The following is a 20,736-nucleotide window of genomic DNA, read 5'->3' as shown; positions in this document are numbered from 1 at the left end:
CTGGTGTTGGTCCACTGTGTTTCATGAAGTCCAGAGTAAATGCAGCTGTGTACCAAGAGATTTTAGAGCACTACATGCTTCCATCTGCTGAAAAGCTATAGGAGATGATGATTTCATTTTCCAGCATGATCTGGCACCTGCCCACAGGGCCAAAACCACCAGTAACTGGTGTACTGACCATGGCATTACTGTCCTTGATTGGCCTGCCAATTCCCCTGACCTGAACCCCATAGAGAATTTGTGGGGTATTGTGAAGAAGAAGCTGAAAGACACCAGACCCAACAATGCAAATGAGCTAAAGGCCGCTATTGAAGCATCCTGGGCATACATAACACCTCAGCAATGCCACAGGCTGATTGCCTCCATGCCACGCCGCATTGATGCAGTAATCTGTGCAAAAGGATTCCCAACCAAGTACTGAGTGCATTAAAGGACATTTTCAAATGTTTGATTTTGTTTTGCTGTTATAATTTTTTTTTTTTACTTGGTCTGAGGAAATATTCTAATATTTTGAGATAGGATTTTTGGGTTTCTTAAGCTGTACGCCATAATCAGCTATATTAAAACAATAAAAGGCTTGCAATATTTTAGTTGATTTGTAATGAATCCAGAATGTATGACATTTCATGATTTTTAATTGCATTACAGAAAATAAAGAACTTTATCACAATATTCTAATTTTCTGAGACAGTCCTGTGTATATATATATATATATATATATATATATTTCTTTTTTTTTTTTTTTTTAAGGTTGTTTTTGTTTATTATAGTGGGTTGAGTTCTCTCAGAAGCTTAAATCAGTCTGTGCAGCAAAAAGTTAAAATATGACATAAATAAAAAACTTCAATTCAATATCTTGACTTATGTTCATCCCTTATGTCTCCTAGACCAACCAGAGGATGTAACATATCAACAGAGCTTTATTTAGCTTACTTTGGGATGCTAAAACTGTCTGGACTTTGTCTTTTGGTTGTCTTTATCATCTGAAAGTACAGTTTGAAACACACTTTTAAAAACTAGAAGCTTATACCACTGTTTGCACTACTTATATCTAAATGTCAAATCATTGTGGCTTAAACATGTATATAAATTTAATCTTTATCAGATGATAGAAAAGATGATAGTTAGAAAATGTGTATTTAAAAAAAAAATCCTGTCTTAAAATCTGTGGGTTATTTTATTTTCTGCAGGCCAGTTAGTTATACGTCAGCCTGTACACCTAAATTCGGCCAATCGTATATCAAAAGTCATCTGTCAATAAAATCTTTTCGGTCATAGCATCTTGATTCATCTACAGAATCATTTACTTTATCTGTGTCTTCGGCAGGTGTAGAGCTAACAGAAGGGCTCAAACATTTACGGCTGTAAGCCTTCTGCACCAAACCAAGATTTTGCCGCCCTGGCGTTCTCTTCCAGAACAACTTAATCCCCGCTTTCCTCTTTTCCTCATTTCCACCATCATATTAGCTTTTGATCACAAAATGTCACATTCCTTTGCAAATAACCTTTTAGATTCAATATAGGTGCCTTTTTGTGGATTTTATTTTTCCTAAATCAGTTTTTGAATCATCAGTTCAGATCATATAAGTGTAGTTTGAATCATTTGTTGTGACACTTCCTGTCTAGCGATCAGGCAGACATAGAGAAGAATTTTCAGCGCCATCAGGTTTTTTTGTTTTTAAAACTGTTGAAATCAGATATGAAACGTTTAATAATTCCAGGGACGTGATCAGTAATTAATCAAGTGCAGAACAATGGGAGCTGGATTTATTTTACCACTGAATGTTTTAGCTCTTGATCTAACAATCATGCCTGCTAAATATTAAGACATAAATATACTCATTTCAAAAGATTCCTTAATTTAGGGACAGAACCATTAAAGATGTTGGTGAAAATGCTGCCAAAATATTCACCTGTAATTATTTAATCACCTGTGGCTGAAAACTTCATCTTGGAACAACTATTTTGAACATGGAGGATAAAACTGGATGCCCTGAGCTTAGCTTTAATGCAGTATGAGAAATCATTTCAAATGGTGGCAGCAACGTGTTCAAGAGCAAAAATAGGGTTTTGTTTTTCTTTTTAATATTAAACAAAATTGTTGGGTAGTGTTAAGAGATGCAACATTACTTCTATTTAATGAAAAATCCAATTTGTGAGACCACTACTGTTGTCATTGATCTAAAGCTTTGTTTTGAATTAACTTTAAAAAAGATAAATAATAAATCATACTGGCACCAAGATAAAATACTATTTTCCTAACTCCTGTGAAAACACAAAAAATGTTTCAAAACGAAAAATGATGCTTCATAGTGTGAGATAAACTACCTTGGCTTCCAGACGGAGGCGATCGATGGTGTTCTCTGCCTCGGCATTCTTGGTCAGCAGCTTTTTGTAGTTTTCCTGCAGAGAAAAGGATAAAAACAAACCATCAGGACAAGAGAAAGAGAAGGCAGAGTGGGGATCACTTATTGCAGTTTGCTCTGAATATGATTTAAAAAAAAGAATTAGCTAAAGACAATTAAATAATTTTAAAGCTTTCCTTTTTTTTTAAACAAGGTGTGCATCTTATTGAGTTTGTTCTAAATATCATTAAATGCAGACCACATATTATATAGTAGTGAAAGAAACAGTTTACATAAGTTTTAATTCGTTTAAAAAGCATACACCTATAATAAAGGGAGGTCAGTGGTCTATAAAATCCAGTTGACCTAAATGCCCTCAGAAGGCATCAACCTGCATCTAGTGTCGCCCGTTTCTGTCCTCAGAGGCAGTTAGGGATCTTTAGCGGGAAGTCATTGTGAAGACAAATCTATTCTCTTTAACTTTAAACATCTCCCAGAGCTCAGCTTAATGCATAATCTGAAACTGAGAGGACAAACATGACCCCTCTAAGTCTGTCATTAAAAACTGGCATTGTTATGGGGATTAGGAATATAGTTGAACAATGAAAAAATTATTTATTGAGATATAATTTATATTGTTATTAGTAAATAAAATTTAAGTAATAAATACCTTTTTTTTTAGATATGAGAGTAGATTAATTAAATGGACAGATACAACTTTTAAACAACTTGATAGAGATGGGCCATATGGCTTAAAAATCTAAGCTCTGATTTTTCCTACCAAAATCAATTAATCATTTTTCTCTTAAGTTTCATAGTAAAAATTAGAAACTACACTGATTTCTTTCAAAAAGCAGCTTTGCTTTCAATCATCATAAGAGGTGAACTTAATCTAAAGTCAATGAAATTTAAGTCATGAAAATTGTAAAATGTTTCACGACAAACAATGAAAATATGACTTAATGTTTGTAGCTCGTAATTAATCAGTTATAAATTACATCTAAAAACTAAGAGTGATGAACTGATGTCAACCAAAGCTGTAGATTAAATAAAAAAATACTAAAAATCCATGTTTTCCAGGAGGAAAATCTTGATAAACAAAACATTTGATTAATCAATATTATTAATTAATTAATACATTTGACAAATTTAGGGCTGATACAATACTCTTCTGTTTTTGTGGGAATTCTTGGTTCTATGTCCACCTGCTGAGAAAGTGTTTGGGATTACAGGTTGGAAAAAGGAATCTGAAGAACGTTCCCATGCAGCCATCCATTAACTACTGGACATTCTTAGTTGTAATTCCAATATTTGGCAGTTTATTTTCCAGCTCGTACCTGAAGCTGCTGCAGCAGAATCATGGCCTGTTGCGGACACATGAACTCTGGAGGGACCATGGAGTTGGGAACGTCTGCTGGTGCGTTGGAATCAGCGGAAGCGGACGACCCGTCGGTTGGCGCGTTAAACAGGACTTCCTTAACGATGTCGGCGGGGGATTTAAACACAATCGGGGGCTCAGGGGACAGGGGGGTCCTCGTCAATGAGCTCTTGCGTCTTGGAGGATTGTAGACACGTTTAGGGAAATGAACCCGGGGTTCCACCTTAGAGAAGTCTGGTGTGTGCCGACTTGTTGATGCTCTAATGAAAATAAAAGAGGGAAGATCAATAAAAATAGACAAAGAGGAAAGAAAGGGAAGAGTTAAACACAAAGTCACCTGAATGCATTCATTCCTGCAGGATGTTTTCTGTCAGGACTGTTGCTCGGCTGTTTGAGTTTTAAAGAGTCTTTCTTGGCTCCTCCAAGGGAACATGTCGCTTCAGAGGAGTGTCCAGCTTTCTGTTTTTCTAAAACTCTTTTAGGAATATCCTTTAACTCAACTTCTTCACAAAATACATCTGTGGGCAGAGGAGAAGCCCTGGGCTTCATCACCGGACACCGGGGACTTGATTTCACACTTGCTTGACTGCAATAAGAGTCTGTTTCTGTGAAGCCCATGTCTGGGAAGGTTTCTGCTTCAATTCCCAGAGCGGCAGTCAGTTCCTCCTCAGGGAAACGGTAAAGATGAGGCAAAAAGGAGGCAGTAACTGTAGGCTCAGATACCAGATGGTCAGGGTTGGAGTTTTCAGATGGATTTCTATCAAACCTACAATTAGCCAAACCTTCTCTAGCCTCAAGCTCTGCTGATGTGTGAGGGACTTCATTTCTCTTTCTAGTTATTTTACTCCCTTGGTGATCTTCATCTTCTTCCTCCGTCATGATGAAATGCCTGCCATGGTCATTCTCGCTCTGCCTCGCTATCCAATCCTCAGTCCAGGCTTTTAATCCACCTTTCAAACCAAAGAACAAAGGCATTGATTTAACAAAGGTTGCTGATTTAATCCTAAAGAAACCAGAGTTCCATCATGTTTTAAGAAAAGTCACATACTTTTCTAGGTCTGCATTCCCTTAGCTGGACTTCTTGTTCTTATCCTTTATCATTGAATATTTAGCACAATGTCTTACATCATTTTAACAGTTAAAGTTAGAAAAAAAAACTTCAAAAGTAACCCGACAATAAAATTTCTAGCCATAGATCCAGAGACAGACTGCAACGCCTGATACATTTGGTCCCTTTGATATCAGAAATAAAAAAATAAAAGATTCAAACATTATCAGAAGTTTAAATTGGTAAGATAAAACCACAATGAAAGTAACTGTTAGATTTACTTTAGTAAATGTCTGAATAGAAAAACTGGGTATAAACCATTTTTTAAAGGGGGTGATTGTAACCGATTTCTTTTCTGCTTCTTTACAAATAATCTTTTTCTGTTGACAAAAATAATCTTGTTGATCACAGGCTGTTGAATTGTCTTATAAAAGTCCCAGTGGAGCGCTTCCATTCAACTACTCATATTTCCCTTTACGTATTTCACTCCCTTCGTTTGGGCTTTCAGGAGGTCTAGGATATGTTCTCATTTCTCCATCATTTAGACTGGATCAACATGCATTTAAGAGCAAAATTAATTCAAAAGCTAGATATTCGAGCATTAGATAAAGTGTGAGTCTTTGGACGTATCTTAAATATGTGACTGATGTTGGCTTTAATAATTATGTATTTATTCTTTATTACTGTCATTGTGTTAAAATACATGCTCTTAAATTGTTTTGTTTTAATATAACCCAAGATTGACTCTTTTAATAACTAAATATCTCATCTGTTTCTTATACTGTAGTATTTATAATATCTTCCCGCTTAAAGAATGACACTTTCAAGCATTCAATACTGACCACCTCCACTAGGAACTGCTTCCTCTGTAGTGGAAGGACCGCTGTGACCACAAGCTTCCTCTAGTTTCAGGTCTTCCAGTGCCTGTGACAGCCCAATGATGCCATTTTCATCCATCTGCTTAACAAAACCATCCACTTTTGGATCTTCCTCTTCATCTTCCCAGGAATCCTCGGGTGTCACAGAGGTGGCGGGTGAGATCCAGAGCGGAGCGGGAGTCCACTGCAGAACCCCGGGTCTGGTGTTTCTTCTTCTCTCCATTCCCGTTCAATCACCTTCTCAGCCAAACCAGGATATCTGACATCACTCTTCTCTGTATAGAAAACACAAAACTAGTGGGGTTATTTTTCATTAATACCCAAACATACAGATGAAATAAAATATGGAGAACCAAAAGCACTGCAATTGAGTAATCTAATAAATTTACATTTTCATTGTACATGCAACTATTTTATTCTTATTTTCTTAAATTGTGGTACATTTGTCTTTTAAAAACTGTAGGATACAAGTGCAGCAATCCCAACAATTATTAATTAAATAGTTACTGAAATGCTATATTTAAGGGTTATAGTTCAAATCGAATGATTTACATATAAAATCTAAATGATCAAAACTTTATATAAATACATCCAAATTAAATATAGTGATTGATAAAGGCATATTTGATCTCCCATACAAAACAGAAAGATAGGTTTTAAGGGAGAAATTAATATTGATATTATTGATTTAGAAAATAATCTATTTAATATCAGATATGTTAGAAGAAATACTGGGAATTAAGAAAAACAAAACAAATTATATTTCTTTAACAACTGATTTAAAGAAACATATGAGTTCCTACTGAAAAATATCTTAAAATAGCCTTTTCATTTGACCATTTACAACTAAACATTGATGAGCAGACTGACGCCTCAGTAGTTCAGCACCGATGTATTTATAAGCTGGTAGCCTATTTTCCTCAATTTACTTTGGCTCAGAAGTTCCTGCGCTGTTTGGCGGATCTAACGTCTAGGGTGTCCATGCTAAATGGGTCCATCCTAGCAAACAATGATAGCTTCATATTTAAGATGGATTTTGTGGATACTCAGAAGGGGCCAGTGTCCAGCTCAACTCAGTTGGCAGTTGTTGTTCAAAAAACAACCAACTTGTTACTGTAAGTATGAGTGCGAGCTACAGGTACGACCAAAAGAGTGCTGCAGTTCTGGGTTTTGGCCACAGGTGGCAGCATCATTATAAAACCCCGTAATGCTTCTTTAAAAAAAGAAAGGAATGAAAATACACAAAACAAATTATGAAATAAAGAAATTAAAAGATCAATTAGTTTATTTATAAGTCTTTAAAAATTAAGTAAAAAAATAAAGGCAGGGAGACAAATGATACCCACACAAAGGAGTGCAGACAGAACACACTTTCTGGGCAAAAAACAGTCCCACAGGAAAAAAGAAAAAAACAAAACAAAAGAGAAAAAGCATAATCTGCTTGCATTGAACAGTTTGGCCCTTTTTATATTTCTAAACATTTACCTACAGAAACTACAAAACAGCCATCAGAAGTTTGAAGGTTTTATCTAATCACTTACCTGCACCATATTGTCATCCTCTAGAACTTGGCACAACAGCCATTAAATCTGTTCATTCCATGATAATTAAGAATACACCTTAAGGGTGCCAATCAACATCTCCTAGTAAGATAAAAACAACCCTAGACGTCACCTGGTGCGGTATGTCTCATAAAACCTTTTAACCCTAGGCATGTCTCTAAAGCACTCTCCTAGAGCTGCATCACCCACCATTAGAACTAAACAATTAAAAAAACGAGGTCAAGCTGCTCTTAAATCTGATCCTGAACACAAATGAAGCCCCTCTACACATAATCAATTCAAATGTAAACAGCTAAACCTTTTTAACTGGAGAATTTAAACTGCCCTTAAAGCCCAGGTAGCATTATTGTTAGAATTTTAAATTAAAATACTAAAATGTGTTTTTTATGCTGTAAAATTATTTATTCTTAGTTCAGCTTAAAATAAAGCACCACAACCAGGACTTAGAGGGGGAATAGGATTGGTTTTAGACTTTACATAAAAAGATGAATATGAATAAGTAAAAAATTAGATAGGATAGGTTAAATTGGAGTTAAGATTCTTATTTAGAAGGTTTTCTTTTTGTTTGCTGAGCATTATTGCGCTGTTGGGCTTTAGTTGTGAAACTGAACCACTGATGTGTTGTTAGAAACAAACGTAAATGAGCAGTTTCTTCTCAGCACAGGGCTACAAGTGCACCTGTTGATTTGTTCATGCTCCTTCCAGGTTATTCCCTGCAGAACTAAGGATTTATCTCAGCTGCCATATGGGGAGGAAGAGTTAAGCTGCTCAGAACCCCTTACAGGGGGCTTCACTGGCCACGGACAGGCAGTGATCATCAGTATACATGCAGAAATTAGACAGGCTCAGGTTCTGGACAAGACACACACTTATACACTAATCACCTGACCGTCTAGCCTTTATGGATCCATCTGGAATGAACATCTGAGATGGATGTTAAAGAACAGGAGGAAAGGAACAATGAAAAAGGAAAGTCTGTCAAAGCAGTTACATGGATTGAAGACCCTCCACAGTGATATCAGACCAGTATTAGTGAGGCAAAACAAATGCAGACGGATCCAACAGATAGGAAGATGGGTAAAGCACAGCCTGCAGGGTGGCTCAGATATTTGACAGATTATTCCCTGAAGATTCACTAATGAGATCCGAGGGACGCAGGATACACATGCGTAAGGACTGGTGAAAGAAAACAAAACCAAGTCTGCGTAGTCAGTATTTTGATTTTCTAGCAAGGATATATTGTTTACTAAACTGTAATTAAAGCTTCCTTGAAACAGAGGGAATGGGGAGAATCTAAAGCAGGCATCCCCAAAGTCGGTCCTTGAGGGGCCGCTGTGGAGGTTTCCCTGCTTTAGCACAGCTGATTATAACGATTGCAGTAGACCACAAGCCTGTTAATCAGCTTTCAGTTAAAATCAGCTGTGCTGGAGCAAGGAAACCTCTAAAACCTGCAGGACAGCAGGCCTCAAGGACCGAGGTTGGGGATGCCTGATCTAAAGAATATAAACACTTTCAGAATACGCTCAACCAAGCATCCTGGTCATTTTTCTCTTTTGCTGTTTTTTTTTTTTCTGTGTTTACAAACAAAGAAGGAGTTAATTCATTTTAAAACATATTTTGTGCAGGAGTAAATACAATATTGACACTATAATCCACATAAAAATGGTTTACAATTATAAATCCAGCTTCTTTTTTTTTTTTTCTTTTTTTTGTACAGTTGATTTGATCAAAGCAAAACAAAAAATGCATGTTCAGATTGATGAGAAAAAAAAATATTGTTTTAAATAGTCCTTTATATATACACACATTTTATATAATTAATGACTAAAGTTATTAAGCGATAAATGAAGAAAGGTCACTTTGCAGCACTCAGACTTGCTCAATATTAGCCTGTTTCAGAGATGTTAGCTAAACAGAGCAGCAGAGATCTAGAGGGGAGCATTTTACGGCTTGCTCCGTTGCCTAGAAACCACTGAACAAAAAAGCAAAAAAAAAAAAAAAGAAAAAAAAAAAGGGAAGACTTTGAGAAGAATGGACCCACCCCTCTGCCCCTCCGTATCACCATGACATTCACGCCACAACAAACCACCCACTGAGACCGATTCAATAAAAGTAAAAAACAACCGCAAACTTTTATAAATATTTAGAGACAAATCTACCCTTCTTTTTGCGACCCTTTTATTAGAAAGTGCTTGATGAAAAAACGTTAGCTTACAGCCGCTGGTGGTTAAGAAGTTCGTTACGGTTTACAAGTACGCAAAAGATGTTACAATTTAAAATTCGTATATTCAGCCCATTTCAAAAGTTTATTTTGAGAAAACTTTACCTTGTTTTATCAAGCCTTGAGCAGCGCCTCCTCTGCGGTTATCGCAACACAGGTGACATTAAGAAAGCTAATTATCAGTCTTGAAAACGGTAACGAATCTGCTGGATGGAAGACTAGCAGAGGATGCGGGTCAAAATTTACCCTACGTTTGCTATTTCAGGTCTTACTAACCAAATATTTTACACAGACATGGGATTTTTCCAATTCACACCAAGTATGTACAGCATAAATTCTATATATATTAACAACTGCTTTAGATACACGTTACATTTCTGGAGAAAGTTTGAAGTATCTTACCTTACAGTCAATATAGAGAGTAAATCGCGTCACCCTAAAGCTGGTTTAGCTGAAACCTAAGCTGTGATTGGTTATTTGCTTTAAAGGGGCGGAACGTTTATTCTGGATTAGACTTCGGAAAGTGTAGGTATTAGATATAGCCACAAGAGGGCACTGTTCAACAATAATTAAAAATTTAAAGCAGATAAGTATCATGTAGAACTACTATGAAAGAAATATAAATTCTTCTAAAAATTATAATTTTTCAGTCCTTCATATTGTTCTTCTTACAGCTGAAAAAGCAGCACCTGACTAACAAAGAAAAGTGTTTTAAAATTAAACGGTTGTTTGCAAAATAATTCATAACTCCCAACTTCTCATTCTTTGCCACATTTCAAAATACAAACTTCAGTGTATTTCTTCTGAAATTAAACAAATTACTCTAAAAGTTATTGGTAAAAAAATGTCATTAACAAGGTAAAACACAGAGTGGTTAGACAGGTGAAAGCAAACAGAATTTCACTCCAAAAAATGATTCCTGTTGCAAAGCATACCAAGGGTAATTCAATTTAATTTAAAAACATCTTGAGCCAGAAGGGAAATTAAATTAATTGTCAATTTTCAAACATCTAAATATTCCAAGGAGCTATGTTGGAGCCATAATCCAGAGGTGGAAATTGAATAATTTCAGTTTAAGCCATTTACTATTATTGAAAGTGACATAATTCATTCATGATGTAAGAATGGCTTTAGTGTCCAGTATGTGCTGAGCTCAAAGATGCACAGGACTCTTTTCCATCATAAAAAGGACAAATGCAATAGAGCCCAAAGCTATTTGTATTGTGGTTTCAGCTATTTAAGAAAACACAACAAAGAACAAGTCTAGAAAGAAACTGGTTGTTAAAGAAATAAGAGACATTTTAATGTGAGAAGCAATGTAACAAAAAATATCATAATCAACCCCCGGGGTGCCCTGTGATGCTGCACCTCACAAGCACAGGTCGAATCAAGTTAAAGGACAGACTGTTCTCATCCATAAATAATAGAGCCAGTATGACACAAAACGGAAAGCAAATGGAAAATCCAGTGGAAACAGCATTTTTAACCTCATCTGCACTGCAGAAGATTTCAATAGTTGTCTATTTTCAAGGGTATTCTTAAAACTTTCCTTTATGATAAACCTTTTATTTAGAGTGGCTCAGGTTATCCTGAGCTATCTCTATAGTTATGCTGCTATAGGCTTAGACTTCTGGAGGACATAGGGACCCCTATTTCTTCATTTTGCTTCATTCTAACCCTATTCTCCCACTCTGCAGAATCTATAGGTTCAATCTCTAACGTTATCCTCTCTGCATTTCTCATAGTAGCTTTGTGTGGCACTAAAGGGAAGCTAGTATTTTTATGAACGTCTGAAATTCCATGATTAAGGGGGCTGACTGTAAGGACATGACCTGGCTGCTCACACGCCCTTTTTGATCTGAGAACTAAGCCAGAACTGAACCGTTCTGAGTCCTACTGATGGATTCCAGAATGTGCCAGTTTAGAGCGGTTCGGTTGTGTTTGGCACAGTCTGGTCCTGTTCAGTTGTGGGTGCCATTTACACTCAACAGTTATCTCGGTTACCATGCTCAGACCGATCTCGGCTCGGTTTCAAAAGGTAAGTGTAAATGGGGCTAATGGGTAACAGTTTTAGAGGTATTTAGAAGCAGAGTGTGAGTGGATTTTATTTTGAAAATCCCTCGCTATCCTGGTCCTTGTGTCCTCTCTTATAGGGGTTACAGTAAACGGTGAAAGGGCCAAAAAACAAGCATGCGAGCCAACATGGAGGTGGGAGTAGGAGCCAATAAATTTCATATTCAGTTTATGGTGACCAGGAAGAGACTTTAGGAGCACTCAGCTTCCTCATCCATGTCTTTTTAGAGTTGACCTTGCTTTGTACTCTGGTGCTCAATCATGTTTAAATAGAAGAGGACGCTCTCTAAACTGTTCCTACAGAGCAAGAAGAATGAAACTGTCCAAAATGTTTTGTTGAGCTAAAGTATTACAGGTTCCTTTCATCAGATTTGGGATTTTATGTGACCTACTCTACATGGCAGAATTAATGTCATTCCCAATTATTTCCACTTAGTCATAACACAACTGACAGTTGCATATTTATAATTGAGTAGATATCACAACTCAAATCAAGCTGCATACTAGAGGCTCCAGTGGGAAAAAAGTTTAGACCCTCAGATTAATTTTAAGTCAGAATGAGGCTTAAAATTGACACCAACTGTTAGGCATGGTGGAGGCAGCATCATCCTGAGTGGCAGTTTAATTGAAAGGGGTGCCAGAGCAACTGAATAATGGATGGGGACCAGCTCTATAGTATATTTCTCAATGTTGACCTCAATTTAACAGAAGATCAATCCTGGACAATTTAGTTTTGCAGCATTTCATCTGAAATTATGCAGGAACAAACTAAAATCACTTTGTTCATAATGTCATTCTATTCCCCCGTCTCAGACCTAGAATGATAGCAGAAAACTGACTGCATTTGCACAGTCTTCCCTGGTGAGTTACTTTCACTGCACGTTTCAACATCAGGTCAGATTTCTTCATTAAAATGCACTGGAAACGGAGAAAAAGACGGATTGGCTGGATTGCCTTAGTGACAGGCAAACAAAAGGAAGCATCCTGGAGAGCTTCTACAGAAGAGGATGATAAACCTCAGCAAAATCAACAGCTAATAAAAGCAGAAACCACGCTCGGTTAAAAGGGTAAACATCATCAATAAAGTCAACAGGTGGCTGAGGCTGCTCCATGAGCTTGACATTTGCCAAGGAGCCGTAGTCTTCGGCGGAGGAGCGGGCCGCCACATCGCCGCATCAGCACGAGCAACAAGTCTCTGTCTGAGACCAGGCGTCTGAGGTGGGAGCCGAGGCCAACATATCTGATTAATGGGACTGTCAGCTGACGCCATCATTTCTCTCCATCATCCCTCCCTCCTGGATGGCCCTTTAATATTAGGCCAAAGAGACGACAGATCTATGGAAATGTCTACCAGATGTGGTCCTCGTGAAGTTAAGTCACGGAGATCATCTGTGACAGGGAATGTGTTTTATATGTGACCGAACAAATAAATAGTGTCACAGTAATGACTTTTTCCACCTCCCGTAGAGCTGTTTATTTATATCTTTACATTTTATGTCCCCTGCTGCATATTTACATCCATTTCTTTCCTCAGCAGGTTAAAGCACTTATCACTGAAAAATAAATGACTTTGGCATTAATGGAAACATGATTTGCGGCGGTGACTAAACTATTAACACCACAGGGGATGGAATTAAATGCTCTAATATCTAATTTCAAAACAGTTTCTGTTTGTCTTCCAATGGTGACAAGTCAGCATCATCTCAGGTCCACAAACAAACCTTAAATATAGTAGGTTCAAATAAACCCGCAATCATCTGTTTCCTATTAGGATTTTAAGCAATAAATCAATAGAAAGACTTGCCTAATTTAGGAGATGAAAGCAAATGCTACATGTTAAATATGATTTTTACCGTGTATTCAGCCCCATTTACTCTGACACCTCTAAATCAAACCGTAATCTATGCAGCATCATTACAGAAACAGGTAAACATCTGAGAGGTTTTTATAGAATCTTATGGGATCCGAAAGCTTTTAGGCTAAGACCCCCAAAATAATCTAACAGACTCCCTAAAAATAAACATAATTCCTTCACTTTACAATTAATTATTTATGAATTCATTAACAAGTGAAATGTTCTCCTGCAAGTCAAATTTATTTAAAAAAAAATTTCATTTTGTCAGTAATATTTCACTACTTAAACATATATGTAAATGTATTTTTAATTATTTAATAGGAAAACGTTATTTAATTTTTTTAAAATGTAAGGAGTAGAAAGTACAGATATTTGTGTAAAAATGTAAGGAGTAGAAGTAAAAAGTCGCCATAAAAATAAGTAGTAAAGTAAAAATATCAGAAAAATCTACTTGAGTACAGTAACGAAGTATTTGTACTTCGTTACTTCCCATCTCTGTATATAAATAAAATGAAAGGCTACATCCACTTATTTCATTATGTATTTATTCATCTTAATGGTAAATTTGTATTTATGTGTTTTAGGTAGGGTTGTCAAAAGTATCGATACTGAAACGTTGTATCTGGATACGATACTCATTTTTAAAAGTATCGATACATTGCTACCACCAGTGGCATCTAAAGTGCAGAATAGAGGAAAATGCACTTTCTGAACACTGTGTAATTGAATATTTCTGTGCACTTTTCAGTTTCAGACTTTTTTTGTAAGAGGTGCAGCTGCTGAGAATTATTTTTGTTTGTTAACCGGTTTGGCTAGTGTCATTGTAATGTGTGCAAAGCATAGCCGAGGAAGGAACACTTAATTTTAATTTTATAAGTTTTGTTAACCAAGCTTGCTTAATATTGTGCACAGCATTTTATTTATTAATGACAATATTTCTGTTGAAATTTGGAGTCTTTGTTTTTATCCTTGTGGTATCGAAAATGGTATCGAGTATCGAATATTTTCCTTAGTATTGGTATCGAGTTGAAAAGTTTAGTATCGTGACAACCCTAGTTTTAGGACACATTTTGCTCTTCATTTACCTCAGAAATCAGTTCCCAATGATTGTGAGGAACAGCTGGAGACCCTCCAGTTGATGACTCCTGACCCTCCGGGGGCCCACACCCCCTCTTTGGGAACCCCTGCCTTAGAGAACAACAAGTAAATGTCTAGAATGAAAGTTCTGGTGAAGTTAAAAGAAGAGTTAGATTCCAAAACGAAATCCTCAGCGCTCCGTTCAATCCATCATCTGAAGACAGAGACAGGATGGACCAACTATAGACCGACCAAGAAAGGCAGAGCAGGAGAGGAGCGCTTTGTTTAGAGACGCAGCTTAGAGGCCCACAGTAACTCTGTAGGAGCTGCAGAGATCTACAGCTCAGGTGTTAGAAATGTCAGCAAAAGGAAAGTTATTGTTATAAGATCAGCACCATCCTCTTTTTTTTCAGCATCGGAAGAATGAATACAAATGCACACTACCATTTTCGGGTGTTTATTCATAAAAACATACAATTTTCCTTCCATTTCACTTTTGTGCAGGACTCTCGTTTGGTTTAGAGCATGAACACCCCCAGTGCAATACAATGAGTTATTTTGTAACTCGACAAAATGTTGAAAAGGGCTGTAAATGAAGCACCAACAATCCTCCAGAGTCGTGTTTAAATGTCCAAAATTAAATAATTCACTCAACAATACCAGGTTTTCATCAGCATCACTTTATGTTCAGTCTCTTTCTTCAAGGCACTTATAATTTTTTGGTTTTATTTCCTTTAGAGGACATGTTTACTTTCATCCTTCAGCAGTGAAGCATCAAGCTGCCTATCATTGCACTTCAGTATTTTCTTTTTTTTTCCTGCTCTCCACCTTATAGGAGGTGTCAACTATTTTCCACTGAGAACACACACTTATCCATCTGATATCCGTTGTCTAGCTCTCACACATCGTTGCAGCCCAAGACACACACACATCAACACACACAAGCAGCAGCAGGCTGAATACCAAATCTGAAAGCGTCTTGATGCATTCATTGTCCTCAAAAGCCCTGGAGGCGTTCAGGAGACATTTTATTTTTTTTTAAAGCGTTCTAACACAGCCCATTGGTCACGGTTTGGAAAATGCATCTAAGACTGAATTACATTTCCTATAGAAATTATGTTGTGGTTATTGAAGCATCACAACAAAATACCAGATAAAAATTAAAGGACATTTGGTTATTTTAATTTGGGTACATTTGTACAAGTGTCAGCGTGTAAAGCTGCAGTAAGCTGCAGGTCCCTGATGATTTAGGGGCAGGCACTGACACGAGTGTTAGGATTCATGGGTCTGGTGAAGATTTTCTGTTTTTTTGTTGTTGTTTATTTCTTTAAATACCATAGTATTTCGTATAGTTTTTGCGCTCAAATAAGGCTTATAGGTGCTTTATAAGTTAAGTGCTTCGAAAGGATGGTTAAAGAACACATCGCCTCCAGTGTGCCGCCAACATTCGACCCGTTCCAGCACTTGTGTTTACAAAATAAAATCTGTCTAAGTCTAAGACTAAGAAAGAAGCCCACAGCATCACAGTCTTTCACCGTGTTTGACAGTAGGGGAGAAAGGCCAAGGTAGCAAGGGTTCTGGTTATCAAAAATTGCAAAACAACAAGAAAATTACCAAGCATGCATACGTATGCCTCGTTATTTCAAATGATCCCCAAACAAAGTCATTCCTTAGTTTTTATTAAAATGTAAAGAAACACACTTTAAACAAGTTCTTATATCAAATCTGCAGAGTCAGCAGCCAAGACAAGCTCAAATATGGGTGTTTGATCTGATTACAGCATCAGTTTATATCAGTTTACATCGATCAAAAGCTGACATTTGCCAAAAGGCAGCAGGATGTACTGTAGAAGCACATGCTGTGTTTTTCCCCCCCCCCGTTGCTGTCACCAGAATGATTGAAAAGTCTTTGATGGTAATTTCTCACAGAGGCTACACTATCAGAAAGCCCAGGCGTCCAGACGGACCACTTCCTGCTCTGTGATGACATTTATATTTATCTTTATTTGCCATCTGTTTATTTTGACCTGATTTTTTTTCTCATTTCATCCATTATCTGCAAAACGGACACACACCATCTGTTTAAAAGCAAACAGGACTCACCCTCCTGCACAAAATACTGAGATTAATTACTCTAATTACTCTCGGAATCAGCCTAACAAGAGTATCCAGAGTGATGTACAGAGGATGTTTAGCTGTACAATCTGGGGGGAAGCAGAGCAACCCCACAACAAATTAGATCCCTTCTTGTTTTCACTCTCTCTTCAGCTCTCATTGCTTATCTCTTAATTATATTTCTAAAAATGGTTCAAATGTGCTGCCCACTGGCTCTGCATGTGAATATGCATTTTTTTAAAATATATTTAGCAATGTCATTTTGTAAATGTCTCATTACTTCCCCTCTCGGGTGTAATTGCTGCACCGAGCAAGGCTCCAGAAAGTCCCACCAGGGGGAAATCTGATTAAATGTAGCTGATTAAAAAAAATAATTCATCAACTAGGAGGGCAGGAGAGGGAAAGCTGTGCAGCCTGGGGTTAAAGGACACCCCTTGACTGAGCATGTCTAATTTAAAAATGTATATCCATCTCCAAGTACCCTGAAATTTGAAAGGTTTAGAAACCAAAATGCCCGAACCACTCACACAAAAACAGGTGAAGAAGTATAATTCGTCACGATAAAGCAGCATGTCTTGCTACTAACATATTTTAAAACAGGTCTAACGTTTATTGAGAAGGTGACTCCGATTCTTAAAATTTTTTCTTAAAACCTTCAAAAGAAATATTGCACTTTCCAACTTAATTTATATCTCCATGAATTTAACTCAATGTAATTGGTGTCTAACCTTTTGTGTTTTCATAGGAGCTGTGCTCCTACAACAAAAGGAATAATAAATCAAGGTCACAGACCTGATAACGATTTTAGCCAATTACAAATCACAGCTTACTGTTACAAAGTCAAAACGTTTGCCAAAAACATTTATGGCGTGAAACATAGCTGCGCAATGTGAGAAAAAAAATGCAACTGGAAAATTTTAGCTGCATTCTTTCCAACAAAGTCTTTTGTTAAAGCTGAATACAGGTGTGCACTTCCCAAAACTGATTTATTGCATTCACAATCCTGCCCTCAGTTATTGTTATGAGTCGGCTTTATAAGGCAAGAATCCTACTGTGTTATTCGTAGTCTGATATCACTAACTATTCAAATGCAAAAAAAATCTGAAACTGTAAAATTCAATTCAATTCTATTCAGTTAATATAAATTGCACCAATTAACACACTACAGAGTAAGTTCAACCATATCACACTGCCAGGTTGGTTCAAAGGTTTTTATCTAAGGAAAACCACCTGACTACATCGTGTTTTCTTGGTTTTCTTGTGTTTTATTTTTGCTTACAGGGAGGCGGGTTGATTGGTTCCAGCTGGTACTCCTTATTGGCAACCAGTGGGGTCCTTTATAAGGGAGCAGTTCCTGGAGCAAACTGCCAGTTGGTTCCACTTTCTAAGTGGTAAACAGGTCAAACTCAGTAGCAATCCAAGCTCCTGGTGTGTCCTCCTAATTCTTCCTTGCTCTCGTCTCCCACAGAACCTGAACTGAAGCTCACCTGGATCAAGCCTTCTTCCTCCATCTCCTTGCAGCTCCGGAACTGTCTCCTCTTGGGTGTAATCCTTACTGGATCCACCAGCCTGCCTGTCCATCCACCACACATCACAAACTCCATCCACCGAAAAGGACCAGATAATACAAGCCCTCCTTCTCTGCTTCAACCCAAGCTCTCTTCCTCTCCCCTGGTCAATGGTCTGCAAACTTCTTCAAAAACTTCAGTGAATAAACCTACTAAATCTGCTTCTGTAGTTGTCTATAGTTGTTGCTTAAGAGTCTCTGGTTCTAGCATCATGTCACGTCGACTCATTCACTTAACAGCAATCCCTCACACCAAGACTGGGTTGCTTGTAACTACAGTGGAGAGGAAAACTCCCTTTAACAGGAAGAAAACTCTAGCAGAATTAGGTGCAGTGTGAGTGGCGTTCTGCTGAGGCTGACTGAGGTTCAAGGAGACAGAAGCAGACATACAAAAAAAAGCAGAGTACAGAAGGTAACTTAACCAGCTCAATGGGTCGCCCTGTCCAGAAAAGACACTGCCAGATGTCTAGCTCACAGTTGGAGGAAGAAAGAGAGCATGTATAGTTATGGCAGAACTGACAAATACTTTAGAATTGGAGAAAAAGGGAATGAGGAATAATAGTCTGTATGTCCTCCAGCAGCCTAAACCTATAGCAGCATAACTATAGAGATCAGGATAACAAAAGCAGACCTACTGTATTTCCCACTTTAATGGAAAAAAAGGTAGATTTTGCATAAAAAAAAACACTCAACTGTTCTGTCCAAGACATGGTCGATTCATTTTGTCTTTCAAACATCCCAATTTTAAAATGTTTTTTGGTGGAGCAATTTTATAAGTGAAGGGTTGCAAATATTGTCAGTCAACCAAATAATCGTCGATCTCGAAAACAAAGGAGAGAACGTATAAAGCAGAACAAAAAGCTACACTAATATGTCCAGCCAAATAAAGGCAGAAGACTTAATTTATAAAGAAACAGTGTATCGATATGTTATTTAAGAAATGTTCCACAGAATTACAGTGAAATATTGTTTTTGATCTAAAAATATGCTTAAAATTTTGCTTATTACTGATTTTAATGTCTTAACACAGCTTTTGGAACCATAGGCCTGTTTCTCTTATAAAGTTTTCTTAGAGTGCATGATATGATAAACTCTTTATTTGGATATTTCAGCTTTACACAGATTGTTATCTGGAAAATTGGGGAAAAAAAGTAGAAAGTAGATCATTAGAAAAATCTTGATATGTAAATATTGCAAAGTATTGCAAAATAATCAAAGAAAATGTTTTTTACCAAAAACATTTTTACCAGTAGATTTAACATTTCTCCAAAAATATCTTTGGGGTGTTTAAGTACACTGAACAAAGAGCTTTCGAATTTGATATTCTAGCTGTTTCTACCTGTGTAAGTGTATGTCTTTGAGTGTGTACCATTGTGACACAGAGAGGATGAAATACAAGCAGCTTTTTCACAGGGGAAAACAAAGAGCATCTCCCATCAGAGGGATAGGACAAGAATCATTGAAAAAGGAGAGAAAAATGGAACTGTGTTCATTCCTCATGTGAGACTAAGATGAACCTTCCTGTGGTGTTAGCTTTCTGTCCATATTCATGGTGTTTGGGTTCGGTTTTGACCCCCATCTTAAAATTAACAAAAAAAAAATGTAAATATATTATTTTTATTTTTTATTTGTTTAATAGGCCTTGGTTCGCTTCCCCTTCCTTTTAGATATTTGTTTAATAATTTCAGGACATTACTGAGGAGTATTAAAACGATTTTTTGCTAAACATTAATTTAATAGATTAACACCAGTAGTGGGGCAGAAATTACCCGATATGTTTCCCTTGAGAAAAAGGATAAAAAATTTTCTTTTAGGACTTAGGTTTGGAAGAATTACTGCCTGCAATAACACTCTGCACTTTGTGAAACTATTTCTGATTTAGCAAAAATTATCATTTGTATTAACGGAGCCAAAACTGACCAAAATACCACCAAGCTAACTATTTACCCCAGAATATTTTAAGTTATGCAGAGATTCCTATCAAAGTAAAAAACCTTGAATACATGAAGTATTGAGGAACTGAATGGGGTTAGTGGCGACTCAAACACTATAGGAAGGTTGTGCTTTTTTCGCAAAAAAACTTAATATAAAGTTGATCTTTAAGAAAAGATGGAATATGTAGAGAAACATCCGATGCCTTTTAAAATACATGGGTCTGCCATAGTGTGATACTGTTGTTCTAGAGACATCTTAATAGCATGCATGGCCTCTTTAATTTTGCAATACTAGGATATTTTAAGTAATAAAAAACAATCTCTGTTTGAAAAATGAAAAAAATAATCCCAATTAGGTATTTTAGCCAGAATAATTCCGAGTAAAAAATATCAACAAAGAAACAATGTCAACCAGACTCCAGAACCATAGAAGCAGAATAGAGAGCATGAAAAAAAAAAACTGTCTAAACAGATTGTGTAAAGAGAAATGGTAAATATCCTCACTGGATTGTATAGATGAGTTTTTTTCCTGTGCCATTAGTCATATTTTTAGAGCGAATAATATTTTTAAATGAGACTCCCTTCTACAGTAGATAGATCTACTTGACTCAAAAGCTGTTTTCTTCCAATTATTTTTGCATTGTGAGATAATACTACTGCAGTAAAAGATGAGAAGCCAAGCAA

The 20,736-nt window shown here is 36.8% G+C and overlaps 1 protein-coding gene across 1 annotated transcript in view; it reads right to left on the bottom strand.

Moving 5' to 3' along the window:
• The window catches only part of akna (AT-hook transcription factor), a 28,042-nt gene extending 18,383 nt beyond the window's left edge, over positions 1-9,659 (bottom strand). Inside the window, exons 1-5 of the mRNA XM_038268306.1 lie at positions 9,538-9,659; positions 5,614-5,924; positions 4,061-4,673; positions 3,683-3,983; positions 2,329-2,403 (exon numbers count right to left, since the gene is read on the bottom strand). Coding sequence (XP_038124234.1) covers positions 2,329-2,403; positions 3,683-3,983; positions 4,061-4,673; positions 5,614-5,872 — 1,248 coding nt within the window. The 5' untranslated portion in view covers positions 5,873-5,924; positions 9,538-9,659. The remainder of the gene's footprint in view (positions 1-2,328; positions 2,404-3,682; positions 3,984-4,060; positions 4,674-5,613; positions 5,925-9,537) is intronic.
• Between the last annotated feature and the right edge of the window lie 11,077 nt (positions 9,660-20,736).

This window comes from Cyprinodon tularosa, unplaced genomic scaffold, assembly GCF_016077235.1.
Source record: "Cyprinodon tularosa strain WSP-4 unplaced genomic scaffold, ASM1607723v1 ctg7, whole genome shotgun sequence".
NCBI classification, from domain to species: Eukaryota; Metazoa; Chordata; class Actinopteri; order Cyprinodontiformes; family Cyprinodontidae; genus Cyprinodon; species Cyprinodon tularosa.
This window is presented reverse-complemented; position numbering and strand designations above follow the sequence as displayed.